This window comes from Oryx dammah, unplaced genomic scaffold (genome assembly GCF_014754425.2).
Source record: "Oryx dammah isolate SB20612 unplaced genomic scaffold, SCBI_Odam_1.1 HiC_scaffold_25, whole genome shotgun sequence".
Taxonomy (NCBI): domain Eukaryota; kingdom Metazoa; phylum Chordata; class Mammalia; order Artiodactyla; family Bovidae; genus Oryx; species Oryx dammah.
This window is the reverse complement of record NW_024070209.1, coordinates 102,673,441-102,694,819: the sequence shown is the minus strand read 5'-3', so window position 1 is coordinate 102,694,819 and position 21,379 is coordinate 102,673,441. Positions and strand designations below refer to the sequence as shown.

The following is a 21,379-nucleotide window of genomic DNA, read 5'->3' as shown; positions in this document are numbered from 1 at the left end:
GGCAGCTGGGGTTCCCCCTGCACCCCAAACCTTTGCACCCTGGAGGGGGCGTGAGGCCAGGGAGGGTGTCAAATCCCCTGTGTCGTCCCCTCAGGCAGCCAGGCTGGTGGCGCTAAAGCAGGAGAGGCCACAGGGACCTACAGGGGCAGGGCCTCCTCACCCTCACCCAGAACAGGCCCATCCCCTGTGCCTGCCCCTCCCGGCCCCCACACCCTCCCCTCTTTGGCTGGAGGCATCGATCGCTTCTGGCAGTGGGGAGAAGGGCTAGAGGCTGCTGTTTGCTGCCTGCGAGCAGTGGGGGAGGGGGGGTGGCGGGGGGGTGGCTCTGGCCTGGCTGGCCTTCCAGGATGAAGATGGATTAGGGATGTGGGTGCCTGGGTCTCTGGGGAGCATCCCTGGCAGAAGCAGCTTTTGAAAGCTGCCTGCCAGTCTCCTGGCCACAAACCCCCAGGCCCCAGGCCATGCTGCTCTGCAGGCGGGCAAGTAAATGGGGCACAAATGGGGGGTGTCACAAAAGTCTAATGATTTCCGACATGTTGTCTTTTATGGAAATGAGAGATTGGGGACAATTTAAACAAGCCCCTCTAGGCAGGCCCTGGCCGAGTTTGCCTGGGTGGTCTCTGGCACGTAGACATTCCCTTGGGTGCTTCTCGGGGAGAGGCCGGTCTACACACGGCTCTTCCCCAGCTCCTTTCATCCCCCCTCCCGCCCCCGAAACAGTGACCGTCCTTCTCTCTCGTGCTCCGGCCCCACCCCTCCAGCAGAGCCTGGTGGAGTTCTGCCCACTCCCCGGGCTCCCACACCACGTGTGTCCGGGCTCCCTGGGGCCGCCCGACCCCAGGAGGGCTGCATCCGAGTCAGGGGTTGGGTCCCAAGCACGTGTCCCGGCGTGGGTGGGGGCCTCGTGCTCACACTTGCTGAGCCCGAGACTTTCCCTGTGGTCCAGATCCTGATCCGGAACCGAGCCACCGACCTGGACGCCCGCATGCATGACGGCACGACCCCGCTGATTCTGGCTGCGCGCCTGGCCGTGGAGGGCATGCTGGAGGACCTCATCAACTCCCACGCCGACGTCAACGCCGTGGATGACCTGGGTGAGCCCGGATGGGCCGGCTCGAGGGAGGGGGCACGCCATGGCTTCCTGCCCACCCCTGACCCGCCCTCTGCTCCCCTCGCAGGCAAGTCCGCCCTGCACTGGGCAGCCGCGGTGAACAACGTGGAGGCCGCTGTCGTGCTGCTGAAGAACGGGGCCAACAAGGACATGCAGAATAACAAGGTGGGCTGGCTGGCGAGACGCTTCCCCTCTGCCACTCCTTCCCGACCGGGGGACCCCCGAGCCATGACTTCAGCTTCTGGGCCTCAGCTCCCTAACCCGTAAAGTCCCAGGAGAAGCCGCGGGAAAACAGAGACGTGGGCGCCCGTGTGGTCGGCGCTCCCTGCCTCCCTCTGGCCACATTACCGGTCCCCTCCCGGGCCCAGGGCACGGGCAGCTGCAGCTGTCCCCTCCCCCCCCAATGTCACTGTGACCTGCGACCTCACCTCTGTCCTTGGCTGTCACTGGCCGGGGCGGGTTGACCCAGATGGTGCACGCTGAGCCAAGAGGCTGGTGGGCGGGGTGGGGGGCTCTGCGTTGCCAGGCCCCCAGATGGAGTGGTGAGTGTCCACCTTCTACACGTGGACCACCTCTGGTCTCTCTCAGCCTCGCCGCAGTCTGTCCCCGCAGTCTTAAGTATGCTCTTTCCTTCCTGCCCAACCCCAGCCTGGCCCTGAGTCTCCTGCACTTGTCTTTGGGCTCCTGTGTCCCCAGACCCACCCCTTCCTTCACTGACCCCTGAAGGATCTCCTGTCCTGGGGGAGGGACGCACGGGTGCTGTTGGGCCCGGTCACTTCTGAGTCTGCCATGGGGCAGAGGCATCATCCTGCCTCCTTCTGGGGAGACGGGGTGACTGGCGGCAGGGACCACCGTGGCGGGTGGTAGCTGCGGCCAAGGCCACATTGTGCCAGGCAGACACCGTCCAGCCTCACCCCACACAGCCTCGGGGGGCATACGTGGCATGTCCACTGTACAGATGAGAAAACTATGCCCTGGGGACGGAGCTAAGATGTCAGGGTTCCTCGGAGACCAACGGATGCCCACAGACACACTTTAGTGACCCCACAGCTGTGTGGTTTTGGAGGAGGGGAAGGGGGGGCACATTCTGTTAGATTTCCCGTGGGGTCTCTGACCCAGTGAAGGTAGAGCCCCACTGGTTTAGAATATAGGATCCCACAGGTCCTCTGGGTGGGTCTTGGGTTTAAGGTGTTTTTGTTTGTAAGACATAATAGTGATGGTAGGACCCTAGGGGGAGGGTGGAGATGAGGTGCCTCCCCTCCGCAGCAGGGTGGAGGCAGGGCTGACCGCTGGTCCATCTGGTGACTGGTGACCCCTGCACCTGCCCCCATCTGCTCCCCCCAGGAGGAGACGCCCTTGTTCCTGGCCGCCCGGGAGGGCAGCTACGAGACCGCCAAGGTGCTGCTGGACCATTTCGCCAACCGGGATATCACAGACCACATGGACCGCCTGCCTCGCGACATCGCGCAGGAGCGCATGCACCACGACATCGTGCGGCTGCTGGACGAGTACAGCCTGGTGCGCAGCCCCCCGCTGCATGGCGCCACCCTGGGTGGCGCGCCCACCCTGTCGCCCCCGCTCTGCTCGCCCAACGGCTACCTGGGCAACCTCAAGCCCCCCATGCAGGGCAAGAAGGCCCGCAAGCCCAGCACCAAGGGCCTGGCCTGCGGCGGCAAGGAGCCCAAGGACCTCAAGGCTCGGAGGAAGAAGTCCCAAGATGGCAAGGGCTGCCTGCTGGACAGCGGGAGTGTGCTGTCACCCGTGGACTCCCTCGAGTCCCCCCACGGCTACCTGTCAGACGTGGCCTCCCCGCCCCTCCTGTCTTCCCCTTTCCAGCCGTCTCCCTCCGTGCCCCTCAACCACCTGCCCGGGATGCCTGAGGCCCACCTGGGCGTCAGCCACCTGAGCGTGGCAGCCAAGCCCGAGATGGCAGCGCTGAGCGGGGGCAGCCGGCTGGCCTTTGAGGCAGGGCCACCACGCCTCTCCCACCTGCCCGTGGCCTCCGGCACCAGCACGATCCTGGGCGCGGGTGGCAGTGGGGGCGGTGGGGCTGTGAATTTCACCGTGGGTGGAGCCGCAGGCTTGAATGGCCAGTGTGAGTGGCTGTCCCGGCTGCAGAACGGCCTGGTGCCCAACCAGTACAACCCGCTGCGAGGGGGCGTGACGCCAGGCACCCTGAGCACACAGGCTGCCGGCCTCCAGCATGGTACGGTGGCCCCGCTGCACTCCCCCGCCCTGTCCCAGGTGATGAGCTACCAGGCCCTGCCCAACACGCGGCTGGCCTCCCAGCCTCACCTGGTGCAGACGCAGCAGCTGCAGCCACAGCAGAGCTTACAGATGCAGCCGCCGAGCATGCCGCCGCAGCCAAACCTGCAGCCGCCACAGCCGCACCTCGGCGTGAGCTCGGCCGCCAGCGGCCACCTGGGCCGGAGCTTCCTGGGAGGGGAGCTGAGCCAGGCGGACATGCAGCCGCTGGGGCCCGGCAACCTGGCGGCGCACACCGTCTTGCCGCAGGACGGCCAGGTCCTGCCCACGTCGCTGCCGTCCACGCTGGCCCCGCCCACGCTGGCCCCGCCCATGACCACCGCCCAGTTCCTGACGCCACCCTCCCAGCACAGCTACTCGTCCTCCCCGGTGGACAACACCCCCAGCCACCAGCTACAGGTGCCCGAGCACCCCTTCCTCACCCCGTCCCCCGAGTCCCCCGACCAGTGGTCCAGCTCCTCGCCACATTCCAACATCTCCGATTGGTCCGAGGGCATCTCCAGCCCGCCCACCAGCGTGCCGTCCCAGATCGCCCACGTCCCGGAGGCATTCAAGTAAACAGCTGGCTGCCCCCAGGACCCTGCGCTTCCTTTCCCAAGCCCTGCTGGGGCGTGTGCGTGCGCTCCATGAATGCCGGGGCCGACCAAAGGAGCTTTTTTTCAACAAATGTGTTTTTATACAAAATAAGAGGACAAGGATTTTTAATTTTTTTTTTTAGTATTTATTTATGTACTTTTATTTTACATGGAAACACTGCCTTTTTATTTATATGTACTGTTTTGTATGGCATCAGGTAGAAACTTTTATCTGCTCCAAGAAAATAAACTAGTTCTCAGTCATGATTTTCCTACTTAGGATAAAGACTCCTAGGTATTTGTAAAATATAAACAAAGATTCATGATGTGCAAATGCCATTTATTTATTGATTTCCTCTTTTTTGAATCCCAAAAGAAATGATGTCAGACAAGGGTGGTTTGAGCCAGCATTGTTTAGAAAGCTCCAGGGGTGCCTGGGGCCTGCTTTGATTTCCCCAGACATCCCCTCACTCCCACCTCCAAACCTGGACCACCCTCCTTCCAGGACCGCCTGCATCTTATGAAAAGATGCGTCTAGAGGAAGAAAAGCAAGCCCTTTACTCTTTTGGCACGTGGGTTACTTTGTACCTGAAGTAGGAAAGTAAAATGTAAAATGATGTGGTTCGTGCATTTCGGTTGTACTTTTAAACTTTTTAAAGATATGTCTCTCAAAACGTGTTCTTGGGGTATGCCAAGGGTACATTTCATGGTACCAGTCATGAATCTTTGTTTCAGGTTCAGTATTACGTAGTTGTTCTTTGGTATTGTGAGTTCTTGTTCTTTCTGGAGGCTCCCCTGCCCCTCGCCCCCGCTGATGTTTAAGCATCATGTGAGAAGTCGGAGGTGGGGCCATGTGGTACCCACCTTGGACCCCACGTTGGGGAGGCCTCCCCCTTCCTGGGGAAAGACACTGCCGGGCTGCCTTGTTGGAGGCACCTCCACTTGAACTGCAGCTCCAGGTTCAGCGGAAGATGAACTGGCGCCCCTGCGGCCCAGTGCTGACGGGCCTGGTTTTTATAGGAGACTTGGAAAAATGTGGGCGTGTCCAGCCTCAGTGCTCAGAGACCCTGGTGCCAGGGCCTGGCGCGCCCTGCGGTGCTCGGGTCACCAGGAGCCTGCTCGCGGGCCACCACTCCCAGTTCAGGAGGTGGGTGTGCACCCAGGGTAGAGCAGATTTTTACATTATCAAGTATAAGCCTGTGGCAGATACATATCTGTAAATACATTTTTAAAGGGTGATTTTGTTTAAGAAATCTGATTGGACAACTCTGTCAGGGTCGTGCTGATAAGGGATGTCAGAACCCAGGCCCCACGACCTGCAGCTGCCGAACCGTAGCTCCTGAGAGCAAAGCCGGGGGGTCCCGCCGCCCACCGGCTGAGTCTGCTGCCCCGGCCTCGCCGGGCGTGCTGTGGGGCCACCCCTAGCGGGCACGATCAGACTCTTCCTAAGATGTGGTTTCTTTTTGTGTTTTATAAGATAGAGTGTAGTTTACATAAAAAGAAAACTTTTTTAAAAAGTTATCTACCTACAAAACTGTAGGTGATTAAAATGATGTATTTTTTTTCATCTTTTTTGTTAACAGATTTGCAATAAAAATGATTCCGATGGTCGTCCAGATTTTGCTAAACTCGACTGTGGTCCTGGCTTGCTTTCTGAGAGGGAGGGAGAGCGACAGGGAGGGAATGCCAGCCCTGGCTCCTGGGTGCCAGAGTCACTTTGTCGGGTCAGGTATCCAGTGTCCGTCTACCCTGGCAGGCCCTGTGCAGCGGGGCAGAGGCTCCACAGGGAGCAGGGCACACGCAATCCCAAAACCAGGCTCTTGGCTGTCTCTCAACTGTCTGGGTCACGGAGGGTGAGGCACCACTTACTAGCCTGGGGACCACCACTGCAGGCAGGAGGGCCACAAGGAAGAGTCCAGACTCTGGCCTGGGGCAGAGAGAGCCACAGGAACATCTGAGCAGGGGAACCCTGGGGGGCGGGGATGGTGACAGAGTGAGTGGGGTAAGTTCTGCGACCCCCGAGGAGTGCAGGCTGGGCAGAACCACTGTCTCAGGAATCCCCAACTGGGCCATGAGGCACAGGGCTCTGATCTTCCTCCCTCCTCCCTGTGCCTTCCTCCCTACGCCTGCTTTACCTGCCCCCGCCCCTTCTCATGACCCCACCCCTTCTCCACCTGGCCCCGCCTCTTCTCTGCCTGGCCCCGCTCTTTGCCCCTTCTCTGTCTGACTCTGCCCCTTCTCCACTGGACCTTACTCTCTACTTGGTTCCACTTCTCCTCTACCTGGCTCCTCCCTTTCTCTACCTGGCCCCGCCCCCACACCAGTGGCTTCAAAACAGATTAACAGTCCGCTGACCTTTTGAACTGTGGTGTTGGAGAAGACTCTTGAGTGTCCCTTGGACAGCAAGGAGAGCCAACAAGTCCATCCTAAAGGAAATCATTCCTGAATATTCATTGGAAGGACTGATGCTGAAGCTGAAACTCCAATACTTTGGCCACCTGATGCAAAGAGCTGACTCAATGGAAAAAGACCCTGATGCAGGGAAAGATTGAAGGCAGGAGGAGAAGGGGATGACAGAGAATGAGATGGTTGGATGGCATCACCGACTCAATGGACATGAGTTTGAGTAAACTCCGGGTGTTGGTGATGGACAGGGAGGCCTGGTGTGCTACAGTCCATGGGGTCGCAAAGAGTCGGACATGACTGAGTGGCTGAACTGAACTGAACTGACCACCTTGAGGGACACTCAAGAGTCTTCTCCAACACCACAGTTCAGAAGGTCAGTGGACTGTTAATCTGTTTTGAAGCCACTGGCATTGCAAAGTGCCACCTGTCCCTGGCGTGGCCCATCTGGGCACAAGGGTGAACCCAAGATTTTCTTACTGAGTGCAGATGCTTCATTTCTGGGACAAGAGATACTGGGAAATGGAATATGGCAAATGGTGAACTTTCATCTTGGAAGGGGCACTCAGCCTAAATTCTGCCCAAAGAACTCCCAGCACCCTTAAATTACACTCCTAGGTGTACACCCAAGAGAAGTGAAAACGGGCTCTATAACCGGTCCATCTGCACAGGTGCTCACAGCAGCCAAGCGGTGGGAACAAGCCAAATGCCCATCAGCTGCCGCCTGGTGAACCGAGTTGGGTAGGTCCACACTGTGATGGCCAACTTTATGTGTCAGCATGGCTGGCGGTGGGGGTGGGGGGCTCAGATTTGGCCACATGTGAGGGATGAGATTAGCACTGCGATCTGGGCTGAGTAAAGCAGCTGCCCCTCCCCTGCCCCCATGCAGGTGGCTCTCACCCAATCAGGTGAAGAAAATACGAACAGAACAGAAAGGCTGAGGAGGGACGTCCTGCCGCCTGACTACTGGAGCCGGAGCATCTGTCTCTTCCTGCCTTCAGAGTCTCCATAATCATATGTGTCAGTTCCTTGTTATAAATTTCTTTATGTATTGATACATCCTGTTGAGAGTTGGACCATAAACAAGGCTGAGCACCGAAGAACTGATGCTTTCAAGTTGTGGTGCTGCAGAGTCCCTTGGACAGCAAGGAGATCAAACCAGTCCATCCTAAAAGAAATCAACCCTGAATACTGATTGGAAGGACTGATGCTGAAGCTGAAGCTCCAATACTTTGGCCACCTGAGGCAAATAGTTGACTCACTGGGAAAAGACACCAATGCTGGGAAAGATTGAAGACAGAAGGAGAAGGGGTGACAGAGGATGGAATGGTTGGATAGTATCACCGACCCAATGGACACAAACTTGTGCAAACTCCAGGAGATATGAAGGACAGAGAAGCCTGGCCTGCTGCAGTCCATGTGGTTGCAAAGAGCTGGACGTGACTGAGCGATTGAACAACACCATCCTGTTGGCTCTGTTTCTCTGGAGAGCCCAGACTAAACACACACGTGATGGCCTATTGTGTGTGTGTTAGTCACTCAGTCATGTCTGACTCTTTGCGATCCCATGGGCTGTAGCCCACCAGGCTCCTCTGTCCATAGAATTCTCCAGGCAAGGATACTGGAGTGGTTTGCCGTTTGCTCCTCCAGGACTATTTTCAGCCATAAAAAGAAATGAAGTTACCAGCACAAGCTACAGCTCAGTCAAAATGCAGAAAGATCACACTGGGTGAAAGAAGCCAGACACCAAAGGCTGTGTGCTTCCATTTGTATGAAACATTCAGAGTAAACAAACCCAGAGAGGCAGAAAGCAGACGAGTGGTTCCCAGGGCTGGGAGCTGTGGGCAATGGGCAGTGAATGCCCAGTGTGTCTGGGGCATTACTTCCGGTGATGAAATGTCTTGGAACTTGACAGAGTGGTGGTTGCACATTTTTAATATGTTAAATGCCATTGAATTCGCTGTAAAATGGTTAATTTCATGCTCTATGAATTTTACCTCAATAATTTTTTTTTAAGAAAGAACTCCTAGCAGTGTTTGTCCTCCCAAGAAGTTCCTGGTAGTTGTGGGATTCCCTCAGAGGCAGCAGGACGGGCCTCAGGGGACCTGTGGGCCTTAAGGAGCACCTCACTGCTCGTCCAAACCCTCGGGCCCCCAGCAACAAGGAGAGCGATGCCACGTCAGGTTTAAACTGGGCATGCCCAGAACCCGGCCCTGCCCATCGCCTTGCGGGCGAGATCCTGGGGGCAGACCAGCCATGGCCACAGGCTGAGGGCTCTGCCCTCCCCTGCCTGAACCTCCCCTGATGCCCAGGGACGCAACCCTCAGCTGTGCTCGGGCTCAGAAGCACCGGCAGGGATTCCCCAGGCCCCCAGGGAGCCCACTGCAGGCTGAAAGACACCCCGAGACCTGCTCACTGGGGCCTGAACCTGCTCCCACAGCCTCAGCTCCACTGCCCACCAGCATTTCTGCAGTGCACCGTTCTCATCCTGGACACACAGTCTGAGCCGGCCTGTTCCACCAGCCGTGTGTTGTTGAAAGGACCCCTCCCAGGCCCCGGTGCACCTCCCACAAGCGAAAGGATGCAGCCTCTCCACTGGGGCCGGACTCAGCCAAGACAGCCCTGGCTTGGGGTTCTGGCTTGTTCTGGCTTGGGGCTCTGGTTCTCCCAAATTCGTATGTGGAAGCCCCAGCTCCCAGGACCTCAGAATGTAGCTGTCTCTGGAGACTGGATCTTTAAAAGGGTAATTTAGGGAAAGTGAGGTCGGTGTGGGGGGCCCCAAGACAATGTGACTGGGGTCCTCAAAAAAGAGGCGATCGGGACACGGACTCGCACAGAGGGAGATGTGGAGACCCGGGAGAAGGCGGTCGCCTCCCAGCCCAGGAGCGAGGCCTCAGGAAATCCGTCTTGCCAACAGCTTGGTCTCGGCCTTCTGGCACCCAGAATTGTAACAGTTGAATTTCTGTTAAGCCACTGGCCTGTGGCACTTCTGTTTTTTTAGCCGTGGGATCTTAGTTTCCTGACCAGGGATTGAACCCCGGGCCCCGAAAGTGAAAGCTCTGGGTCCCGACCGCTGGAGCACCAGGGAATGCCGTGTGGCACTTGTTCTGGCAGCCCTCGCAGATAGATATCCCCAGGCATTCCAGCGCCACGTGCATGCCCACGGCCCCCACGGCCACGGCCAGCTGGCCCAGGCGTCGGCCCTGGTCCCCTCCCCTCCTCGTGGTGTCCCACCCCAGGGGTCTGGAGACTTGTGCTTTTCAACACGCAAAACACGTGAGGTCAACACAGAGTGGCCAGTCCACCCTCCTGCGTGCCCTCCTCTCCCGACTGCTCGCCAGGGGTGGGGGGGCACCTTCCCAGAGGCCTCCAGGGTGATTTAGAGCAGCGCTGTCCGCCAGAAAGGCAATGCAAGCCGTGTGTGCAATTTCAAATATTTTAGCAGCCATGTTAAATGCAAAAAGAAATGGGTGAAGTTTATTTAGTAAGATATCTTAGTTAATCCAACAGACCCAAAATACTGTCACCTCAGCATGTAACTGACACAAAGTTAATGGGATCTTTTACCTTCTTTGGGGGTAGGAGGGGGACTGTCTTTAAAAGATCGTGGGTATTCCAGTCTTACGGCGCACCTCAGTTTGGACGGGCCACAGTCCAGGTAGTTGACCGCCACATGTGCGCATGGCCACCACGTTGGGCAGTGTGGATTACGCGGTCAGGATGGCTGTCGGCCCCTCAGCCCTGCGGAAAAACTGGAGGCCCATCACTGGCATGGGGTCTGCTCCACCTTGTCCCAGAGGAAGCCCCAGAGGTGGCTCTGCACCCCTCTGGACACAGCAGAGAAGGGATCTGTGAGCCAGGAAGGACAGCCTCAGGGCCCACAAATAAACACACCCGTGGGGCTACACACGCCAAGAATCGAGCAGAGCTTCTCAGGCCTTGGCGCTACTCGGGGGGCTGCCCACAGCTGCCATCCTCTTCACTGAGAAAGGCTCGCTTCCAGAGGCTGTGCTTAGCCTCTGAGCAGAGAACCACTCTGTGGTGGCTTCATATCCCATCACAGCCGATGACAAATCCTTTGCAGGCCAGCCCAGATTCGGGAACCGTGCCCAGGAGCGCTGCTGGAAGGGCAGAGCTGTCAGCAGACAGGGAGTGGAGACCTTCGTACGCTCGCTGTCATGAGGGGGTCCCAGGCATAACAGCAAAGGATTATTCCGTCAAAGTACTTCAATCGGGAACGCACACGGTGTGGTTCAGCTTGACCCCAGGGTGAATGGAGACATCCAGAAGTGCTGTGTCCCAGAGGGTGTTTGATGGGTTTGGGAAGCAGCCCTGGGTCAGGGGATCCTTTCCTGCGGGACCTCTTGGGCCCTGAAACGACGGTGTGCACCGTGCATCTCTGGGAGAGAGCGCGTGTGCACTGGCTCCCAAAGGACTCACCGTCATTGCAGAAGCCAGTGCAGCGTGGGCTGCACCCAGGCCGGGAGGCGCTGCTCCACACGACTCCGTCTTAAGGATCATCAAAGGGGCCACGCCGGCCGATCCTGAGCTTCCCGATTTGTGCCGCTTGTGTTTCCACCTTCCCGGTCACAGTCGGAGGACCGCAGGGAGGTGACGCGACATCCTGGAGACTCAGTGTCTCGGGGTGAAGTGGAAACTGCTCCGGCCCGGCCTCCTGGGCTGGTGGTGGGGCTGCAACAGTCAGGTCCCTGGCACGAAGCTCGTGGCATGAGGTCAGGACTCAGAAACGGCGCCGAGTCCTACAGCTGCGTTCTTGGCGCTGCCTCCGGGGACCCGTGCGCTCGCACGGGCCAGGCAGCAGCCACTTTCTGCGGACACGTCACCATCCCGATTAGGACCGAGAAACCCAGGCTGGACGCAGTGATGCTCTGAGCAGCAGAAGCGTTGTTTCTAGGTAACACGAGAGACACCACGTGTGAGGGCCTCGGGGCTGCACTCTTTACTGTCTTCTCATGCCCTTGAGCCACAGGGCAGGTGACGCTTTATCAAGCACATCCGTAGTTGAATTCGTACTTGTGTGTAGAGTCGCGGGATTTACTGCAAATCTCTCTGCAGGCACACTTCAGAGACACGATGCGTTTGGTTCCGATGCACTTGGCTGCAATCAAATGAATGTCACAGTAAATTAGTGTGAATGAAGTGTGAACAGAAGTCACGTGAGTATTTAGGTTTCCCAGTGCATGTAAAAGTTATGTTTCTGTTAGACTGTAGCCTATAAGGTGTGCAATAGCCTCCTCTCTGAAAAAAAAAAAACAATGTATACATCTTAAAGAAGACCACTTTATTGCTAAAAAATGCTAACCATCCTCTGAGCCTTCAGTGAGTTGTATAATAGTAATAAATTCAATGGAGAAGGAAATGGCAATCCACCCCAGTATTCCTGCCTGGGAAAGGGCTCCAGTTCATGGGGTCGCAAGAGTCGGACAAGACTTAGCGACTAAACCAGCACCACCACCACCAATAACATCAGAGATCACTGTCTGCAGGTATTGTAACAAATATAATAATAATAATCAAAAGTTTGAACCATTGTATGAATTACCAAAATGGGACACAGAGACAGGAAGTGAGCAAATGCTGTTGGAAAATGACTCTGACAGACGTTTGACGCAAGTTTGCCACAAACCTTCAATTTGAGTAAACAAACACGCAACATGCGTGAAGCGTCACAGAGCGAGGCAGGCGGCCTCATACCAGAGCTTGTGGCACCCTAGTTCTGATCTCTGCGTTTTCAAAATAGGAGCCTTGGGAACTCCCGGGTGGTCCAGCGCTTACGAGTTTTCACTGCCGAGGGCACAGATTCAACTAAGGTCCCACAGTTCAGTTCAGTCACTCCGACTCTCTGCAACCCCATGGACCGCAGCACACCAGGCCTCCCTGTCCATCACCAGCCCCGGAGCTTACTCCAACTCATGTCCATCGGGTCGGTGATGCCATCCAGCCATCTCATCCTCTGCCATCCCCTTCTCCTCCTGCCCCCAATCCCTCCCAGCATCAGGGTCTTTTCCAAGGAGTCAGTTCTTCGCATGACGTGACCAAAGTACTGGAGCTTCTGCTTCAACATCAGTCCTTCCATTGAACACAATGAATCAGTCCTTCCAATGAATCAGTCCTGACTGGTCTCCTTCAGAATGGACTGGTTGGATCTCCTTGCAGTCCAAGGTCCTCTCAAGAGTCTTCTCCAACATCACAGTTCAAAAGCATTAATTCTTTGGCACTCAGCTTTCTTCACAGTCCAACTCACATCCATACATGACTACTGGAAAAACCATAGCTTTGACTGGACGGACTTTTGCTGGCAAAGTAATGTCTCTGCTTTTTAATATGCTGTCTAGATTGGTCATAGCTTTTCTTCCTAGGAGTAAGCTTCTTTTAATTTCATGGCTGTAGTCACCATCTGCAGTGATTTTAGAGCCCAAGAAAATAAAGCCTGTCACAGTTTCCATTGTTTCCCCATCTATTTCCCATGAAGTGATGGGACCAGATGCCATGATCTTTATTTTTTTAATGTTAAGTTTTAAGCCAGCCTTTTAACTCCGCTCTTTCACTTTCATCAAGAAGCTCTTTAGTTTCTCTTCTCTTTCTGCCATAAGGGTGGTGTCATCTGGATATCTGAGGTTATTGATATTTCTCCTTGCAATCTTGATTCCAGCTTGTGCTTCATCCAGCCCAGCGTTTCTCATGATGTACTCTGCATAGAAGTTAAATAAGCAGGGTGACAATATACAGCCTTGATGTACTCCTTTCCTGATTTGGAAGCAGTCTGTTGTTCCATGTCCAGGTCTAACTGTTGCTTTGACCTCTATACAGATTTCTCAGGAGGCAGGTCAGGTGGTCTGGCATTCCCATCTCTTTAAGAATTTTCCACAATTTGTTGTGATCCACACAGTCAAAGGCTTTGGTGTACTCAATAAAGCAGAAGTAGGTGTTTTTCTGGAACTCTCTTGCTTTTTCTACAATCCAACGGATGTTGGCAATTTGATCACTGGTTCCTCTGCCTTTTCTAAATCCAGCTTTAACATCTGGAAGCTCATGGTTCACGTACTGTTGAAGCCTGGCTTGGAGAATTTTGAGCATTACTTTGCTAATGGGTGAGATGAGTGCAATTGTTCAGTAGTTTGAACATTCTTTGGCATTGCCTTTCTTTGGGATTGGAATGAAAACTGACCTTTTCCAGTCCTGTGGCCACTGCTGAGTTTCCCAAATTTCCTGGCATATTGAGTGCAGCACTTTCACAGCATAATCTTTTAGGATTTGAAATAGCTCAACTGGAATTCCGTCGCTTCTTCTATCTTTGTTCGTAGTGATGCTTCCTAAGGCCCACTTGACTTTGCATTCTAGGATGTCTGGCTGTAGGTGAGTGATCACACCATCGTGATTATCTGGGTCATGAAGATCTTTTTTGTACAGTTCTTCTGTGTATTCTTGCCACCTCTTCTTAATATCTCTGCTTCTGTTAGGTCCACACCATATCTGTCCTTTATTGAGCCCATCTTTGCATGTTCCCTTGGTATCTCTAATTTTCTTGAAGAGATTACTAGTCTTTCCCACTCTATTGTTTTCCTCTATTTCTTTGCATTGATCGCTGAGGAAAACTTTCTTATCTCTCCTTGCTATTCTTTGGAACTCTGCATTCAGACGGGTAAATCTTTCCTTTTCTCCTTTGCCTTTTGCTTCCCTTCTTTTCTCAGCTATTTGTAAGGCCTCCTCAGACAACCATTTTGCCTTTTTGCATTTCTTTTTTGTGGGGATGGTCTTGATCACTGTCTCCTATACAATGTCACGAAGTTCCGTCTATAGTTCTTCAGGCACTCTGTCTATCAGATCTAATCCCTTGAATCTATTTGTCATTTCCACTGTATAATCATAAGGGATTTTATTTAGGTCATACCTGAATGGTCTGGTGGTTTTCCCTACTTTCTTCCATTTAAGTCTGAATTTGGCAATAAGGAGTTCATGATCTGAGCCACAGTCAGCTCCCGGTCTTATTTTTGCTGACTGTATAGAGCTTCTCCCCCTTTGGCTGCAAAGAATATAATCAATCTGATTTCATTGTTGACCATCTGGTGATGTCCATGTTTAGAGTCTTCTCTTGCGTTGTTGGAAGAGGGTGTTTGCTATGACCAGTGTATTCTCTTGGCAAAACTCTATTAGCCTTTGCCCTGCTTCATTCTGTACTCCAAGGCCAAATTTGCCTGTTACTCCGGGTGTTTCCTGACTTTCTACTTTTGCATTCCAGTCCCACATAATGAAAAGGACATCTTTTTTGGGTGTTAGTTCTAGAAAGTCTTGTAGGTCTGGATAGAATCTTTCAATTTCAGCTTCTTCAGGATTACTGTTGGGGGCAGACTTGGATAACTGTGATATTGAATGGTACGCCTTGGAAATGAACAGAGATCATTCTGTCATTTTTGAGATTGTACCCAAGCACTAAATTTTGAACTCTTTTGTTGACTGTGATGCCTACTCCATTTCTTCTAAGGGATTCCTGCCTATAGACATAATGGTCATTTGAGTTAAATTCACCCATTCCAGTCCATTTTAGTTCGCTGATTCCTAAAATGTCGATGTTCACTCTTGCAATCTCCTGTTGGACCACTTCCAATTTACCTTGATTCATAGATGTAACATATCCATATTCCATGTCCGGTCCTAACTGTCACTTCTTGACCTGCATACAGATTTCTCAGGAGCAGGTAAGGTGGTCTAGTATTCCCATCTCTTTAAGAATTTTCCACAGTTTGCTGTGATCCACACAGTCAAAGGATTTGGTGTAGTCAATAAAGCAGATGTTTTTCTGGAACACTCTTGCTTTTTCTATGATCAAAGAGATGTTGGCAATTTGATCTCTAGTTCCTCTGCCTTTTCTAAATCCAGCTTGAATATCTGGAAGTTCTTGACTCATGTACTGTTGAAGCCTCGCTTGGAGAATTTTCAGCATTACTTTGCTAGCATGAGAGTTGAATGAAACTATGAGCCGTGCTGTGTAGGGCCACCCAACATGGATGAGTCGTGGTGGAGAGTTTTGACAAAATGTTGTCCACTGGAGAAAAGAATGGCAGACCACTTCAGTATTCTTGCCTTGAGAGCCCCATGAACAGTATGAACAGGCCCCACAAGCCGTGCCAAAGACAAACAATAACAAAACAAGCCTTGGAAGAGTGTGTGACCTTAAGTAGGTTAGCTATTCCCCACCAAAAGGAAAGAAAGAGAAGCTCACTGCCCCAGGCGACGTCCTTCCCGCCACACTGGGCTCAGGCCCTGCCAAGCGACCAGTGACCTAGTGGGTGCCTGCGGGTGCTGAACTTACATCCAGCCCGCGTGGCTGTGAGGATTCAATCACTGAGCGCAGAGCTCGAAAAAGCCACGTTCTCTGCTGTCCATTAAGCTCAACCCCGGGAGGACTGATGGAGCAGGTACTGGGCTCTGCAGACCCCACCACCCTCGCGGCGTCCAGCGATGAATACCCTCCAGAGACGGCTGCAGTCTGGGCCCAACGCAAACTCTTTCCTCTGGCTGCCCCAAACCCCGATCCTGAATGAGCCTGGGCCTTCCGGCCCCCAGAGCCCAGATCCAGCAGGGCGGTGGCTTCACGGGGCCCAGCCGGCCCACTCAGAGGCGGCGCTTTGCCTCCCCCTGCTGGCAATGCTCCGCCAGGGTCCCATTTCCAGAGCAGATGACCGGCAGGGATACCTCCGGAGGGCCCGGTGAGGCCCGGTGAGTCTTGGCTGTTTACCGTGTATATGTCTGACCCTCACCTGGCGCTCAGGGCCATCGCCTGTGACAGTGCTGTTGTCCCATTTCACAGATGAGGAAGTTGAGGTTCGAAGAAGAAGATCAGTTCCCTGAGTTCGCCCACTCAGGCCAGAGCCGTATGACTCCCCAGGTGGTGTCCTCTCAACTCCTCGAGGGGCCACCTCCCTTTGGAGGCCTGGAGAGCCTCCCTCGCTCATTCATCACTGTTCGGACAGAGAAGCCTGTGCTCATGGAGGGGTGTACCAAGCTCATGTTGCCAGGAGTCAAGGCCACAGCCAGCCTGGCACTTGGCAAACTGCAGGTGTAGGAGTTCCTCCAGGCTCCGCCCTAGGCCCGCTCCAGTCTGGATCCCCCGTCCCCCCGGCCTCCAGGTCCACACCTGTGACTGAGGTCACCACGATGCTGGTGCTTGGGGTCTTGCCCTCCCGTCCCATCTGTTCCCTTGGCTGATGTGTGTGAATCGTGTGCTGTGCCAAGGGGGTGCAGATGCAGCTGGCAGCCAGAGAGCCATGTCCTGCCCTGGGAGGTCATCCGAGGTTCGACTCTCCCCACCAGCCTGGCCCCCGCAGCCTTGCCATGCCCCTAGGGGACCCTGGGCTCCTGGCTCTGGCTACTGGTCAGCCCGGGGGAGGTTAGAGAGCTGATGTCACTCCTGGCTGGAAAGTCCCTGAAGGCTTCCCTTGCTTTCAGAAAACAAGCGTGAATCCCCTCCGGGGCAATGCACACCCACTGGCTCCCACGCCAGTGCCCGCCTTCTGGGTCTGCCCATTGCCCCTCCAGAAGCTTCTCTTCACTTCTGCCAAAATGCTTCTCCTTTCCCACCCCCCAGCAGGTGGGATCCAGGCCTTTCCAGGTGCCCCCGCCTACCCTGAGCGCACTCACAGCTGCCTCGTGTCCAGCTCCCCAGGAGCAGAAGCCATACTGGTCTGCCCCATGGCCACAGCCTCAGCTCCTCCGGGTGCCCAGGGCTCGGTGGGAGCCCAGCAAACATCTGTGTTCAGCTCTGAGACAGAGGGGTCCCAGGGCTTCCAGGGCCCCGCTGCAGCTAAGGACACAGCGCAGACTTCCCTGTGCCTCCCACGGGATCCGCATTTTCCTGTGCTCTCTGCCGCTGCTGAGTCGCTTCAGTTGTGTCCACCTCTGTGCGACCCCATAGATGGCAGCCCACCAGGCTCCCCCGTCCCTGGGATTCTCCAGGCAAGAACACTGGAGTGGGTGCCATTGCCTCCTCCAATGTGTGTTCTCTACTTCACCCTTATTGCTTCCCCAGTGGTTCAGCAGGAAAGAATCCGCCTCCAATACAGATGTGGGAGACTCGGGTTCAATCCCTGGGTCAGGAAGATCGCCTGGAGGAGGAAATGGCAATCCACTCCAGGATTCTTGCCAGGAAATCCCATGGACAGAGAAGCCTGATGGGCTACAGTCAGTGGGGTCTCAAAAGGTCAGACAGGACTGAGCGACTGAACACTATACGCTCAGTACTTGGCTCTTACGAAAGAAGTTCTCCGAGACCTGCGAGGTGCTGGATGCGTTTCCAGATGCTGGAGTTGAGAGCCAGAGCTACGCTCAGGCTACAGCGACACTCACGTGCTGACATTTACCAAGCCTGGCTGGGTTGGGGCTTGGCCTGGGTGTGGAATGTTCTCCCGCGAGGCCCTCCAGGGGTCTGGCGGGTTCTAATGCTGCTGGCCCTACGCCTCACGGAGACATCTCCCATGTCTCACCTTCAGCCTGGCCACACACCAGTAAGCAACCTGCACGAACCCCAACAGCTGCCCCTACGCACAGCAGCCCAACACCTGAGAGGCCCAGCCATCAGCGCCTCTGGACCCGCCTTCTCCCGAAGGAACTGGCCGCCATCCCTTCCTCTCCAATCGTTCAGTCCGCCTCAGCCCCATCCCTCTCTGGAAGCCCTCCCTGCAGCTCTTCCCACCTCTGAGGCCCTGACACGCTTTCTGCCTGGACCACCCAGCCAGCCTCGTCTCACAGAAGTCGCCCCTTCTCCCAGGCCGAGCTGGGCAGGCCGCCTCCCATGCCCTCAGCCTCAGCATCCAGGACTGAGGGGGTCGTCAGGGCTGGAGCAGAGCAACTGACCTGCCCTACACACACCCACGGGTCACACCTGATGCCCCGAATAGAGAGAGGGGCACAGGCTCCTGGCCACAGACCACCTGAGACGGCTGCCCAGGGGCCCCGGTGAGGTCTGTCCGGTAGGCTGGTCATCAGGGGATACTGAGGGGGGCCTCTGACCCCCCGACAACATGCTCAACAGCTAGACCAGCACTGTCCAATGGAAATGCAATGCCAGCCATAGGTGGGATTTTAAATTCCCTGGCAGCTACATTAAAAGGAAACATGAAGTAAACTCGAATAGTGTATTTTATTTAACCCAGTATGTCCAACATATTTTCATTGCAACAAGTCAGGCTGTCACTGAGCCAGTTCACGTTCTTGGTGCCGGGGCACGGCCTCTGTACTTGGAGCCCACCTTGGTTTGTAGCAGCCACCCTGGAAGGCGCAGGCTGGGGGCAAAGGCACATAGTGTGACAGGACAGCCCAGCTCCTGGCCTTTGCCTCTGTCCACAGCAGTCCTGTGTCCCCTGTGCTCTGGGTAACGTGACTACAGCTCAGATCCCAACTTTGCCCCCAGGAGAGAGTGGCTGATTCTAGCCCACTTCTGGAGACGGTAACATTTGTATCCAGCCTCCAAGTATGAGGCAGGAGAGGGGCTGGGAGAAAGGAGAGAGGAGTGGACAATGCAGGCACAAGGAGGGGTGCCTGCCAAGTCACAACCAGCACTGGCCGTCACGGTGGCGCACCCCCCCCGGTGCACATGTGGCAAAAGTACCCTTTTTCAGCCCCCAGACTGCCCAGGTGCTCGCCCTGCCTAAACCCAGGGTGACGAGGTCAAGGAAGGTGACAAATGGCACACCGCACCTAGGCAGTAGCTTGGGTCTTAAAGCAGATGGTCTGTGACTCAGAGCCCTGCCTCCATGGCCCAGAGGCTTGATGGCTCAGCAGTGAGCCCAGGAACCCTCTCCTGCACACCAGGCTACAGATAGAACCAGAGAAGGATTCCACACAGAGGCTTAAGAGGGAGCGAGGAAGGGAGGGGAAAAAGCCCTAAGCCCTGACCACAACTTTCCCTAGAGTTCGCCCCGCAGAAGTCGACACCATGCCTCTTTCACATTCTGCCCCGGGCCCTGAGGTCTCCAATTTGCCCTGGGAAGGCTGCTTTCTGCTGCTTCCCGTGTCTTCAGGTTAGAGCTTAGTGGGGCTGACCACAGGGCTCCTCGAGTCACCAAAGGGGAAGTCTGGGCTCGAGCTCTTGAGCTCAACTTGAGGAGCGCTGACCCTAGGAGAGTCAATGCTCTCCCTTCGGGGCGACGGTGGGGGTGGGTGGGAACAGTGACATCTCCCTGCAGGGTGGTTGGTTGGGACTAGCGACTGCAGACTGGTGGCTCAGATGGTAAAGCATCTGCCTACAATGTGGGAGACCCAGGTTTGATCCCTGGTTCGGGAAGATCCCCTGGAGAAGGAAATGGCAACCCACTCCAGTACTCTTTCCTGGAATATCCGGTGGACGGAGGAGCCTGGTAGGTTACAATCCGTGGGGTTGCAAAGAGTCAGACACGACTGAGTGACTAAACTTTCACTTTCAGTCACTGCAGAACACAGTGACCACCAGGAAGAAGGGGACGGAGGGGTGGGGCCCAGGGCTGTGTTCTACCGCGTGTTCCCTAACTCTGTGTTTGAACAGGCTGGGAGCTTGACTTCTGCAAGGCAAATGTTAGCTTAGCACAGTGGCCACGTCAGATGGGCTGAAAGTCTCCCCGCACCCACCCAGGGCACTGACAGCGTGGCTGCTCCCTTGCCAACAAATAGAAACACACTCCTTCCTTCTTCCCAAGCTTCTGGGGTCCCACCAGCACCCAGGGTGCCCTCCCACGCCCATCAGGCCGAAGCACAGTGGGCAGCGCTGCTGGGAGCTCAGTGGCTGGGTGGGGGACAAGTGGACAAGCCCCACGTGCCACCCCTTCTGCCCTCAGTAAGGCCTTGGGGCCAGCCGGACAGGCTGCGGCTCTTCCCTGTGCCAGGCAGGCGGCAGGTGAGTGCCCTAGGTCAGGCTGGCGGCTTCTTCACCTGACTTTTCTCACTGGGAGAATGAGGTTCCCAATGGCAGAATCCTCTCCTTCCTAAGATCCTCTATGAGTGCAGTCGGATGGTGTCTCCGGGTGGGCACCGGGAAGGGGGAGCGACCACAAGGAGGCACAGGAGAGTGAGGCCCAGCGGCCCAGCCTGCCACTCGTTACCTCGGGGTCGCCGTCATTCAACACAAATATCCACTCGACAACGGTTCAGGGAAACCACACAGAGATCCTAGCTTCCGTCCCCAGGGCATCACTAGGCTAACGCCGCTCACTGGGAGGAGAGTTAGAGGCCTTGATGGGGCTTAGGGCGGACAAAAGGGGGTCCGGAGGCTGCGCGGCCAACGCCGGGGAGCGCGGGGAAGGAAGCGACCAGACAGAACACGTGTCCGGGGAAGGCCACGGCCGAGCCGGGGTGCGGCGGCTGGGGACCGCAGGTGCACAGGACGACCCTCCCGAAGCGGGAGCCTGGGTGGCTGTGGACTGGGGGCCAGGGCGTGTATCTTCCTGCTCCATCGGTACGCAGCGGGAGGGCTTCCAGAGAGCTACCGGTGCGCCGGGACAAGGTTGCGGGGCAGATCTGGAAGTCCCCGCAGCCCGGAGCGGTAACTAGGCAACCCGCGAGCCGCCGCGAGCCGCGCACGCGCAGCCCACGGGGGCGACCGGCGCATGCTCGGTGGCCTTCCGCCCGTCTCTCAGGCTTCGGAAGTCCAACGGCAGGACGCGAGGAACGCGCCTGCGCCAAGGCGCCCCTCGGGTTCTCGGAGCAGCCCGGCAGCCGCTCTCGGCCGGGGTACCTGCTGGCGTTCAAGACTGAGCCTTTCCTTGGGTGTGCTGGAAGGCTCCCGACTCTTCTCACATCCTCAGGCCAGAAGAGGCCGGGAGAAAGAGCCAGCATAACCCGTGCGACGTCCCAGAGCGGTGCTCGCGCGCGGGACCGGGCAGGTGGGCGAGGGGCGGGGCCCAGGGGTGGGCGGTGGAGAACGGGGGGCGGGGATGAGGGGCGGGGCCATGAGAATGGGGCGGGACTGGATGCGGCAGGGGCGGGGCGTCCCGAGGGCCCCTGCGAGGGGCGTGGCGCGCGCTGACGTCTCTGTCGG

At 56.0% G+C, this 21,379-nt stretch overlaps 2 protein-coding genes across 2 annotated transcripts in view; both read left to right on the top strand.

Annotated features, from left to right (window-relative positions):
- The window catches only part of NOTCH1 (notch receptor 1), a 45,522-nt gene extending 39,943 nt beyond the window's left edge, over positions 1-5,579 (top strand). The window contains exons 32-34 of the mRNA XM_040225539.1: positions 947-1,094; positions 1,179-1,276; positions 2,456-5,579. Coding sequence (XP_040081473.1) covers positions 947-1,094; positions 1,179-1,276; positions 2,456-3,934 — 1,725 coding nt within the window. The 3' untranslated portion in view covers positions 3,935-5,579. The remainder of the gene's footprint in view (positions 1-946; positions 1,095-1,178; positions 1,277-2,455) is intronic.
- A 15,414-nt stretch (positions 5,580-20,993) lies between these two features.
- The window catches only part of SEC16A (SEC16 homolog A, endoplasmic reticulum export factor), a 30,066-nt gene continuing 29,680 nt past the window's right edge, over positions 20,994-21,379 (top strand). The window contains exon 1 of the mRNA XM_040225536.1: positions 20,994-21,224. The gene's annotated coding sequence lies outside the window, so the exon portion shown is untranslated. The remainder of the gene's footprint in view (positions 21,225-21,379) is intronic.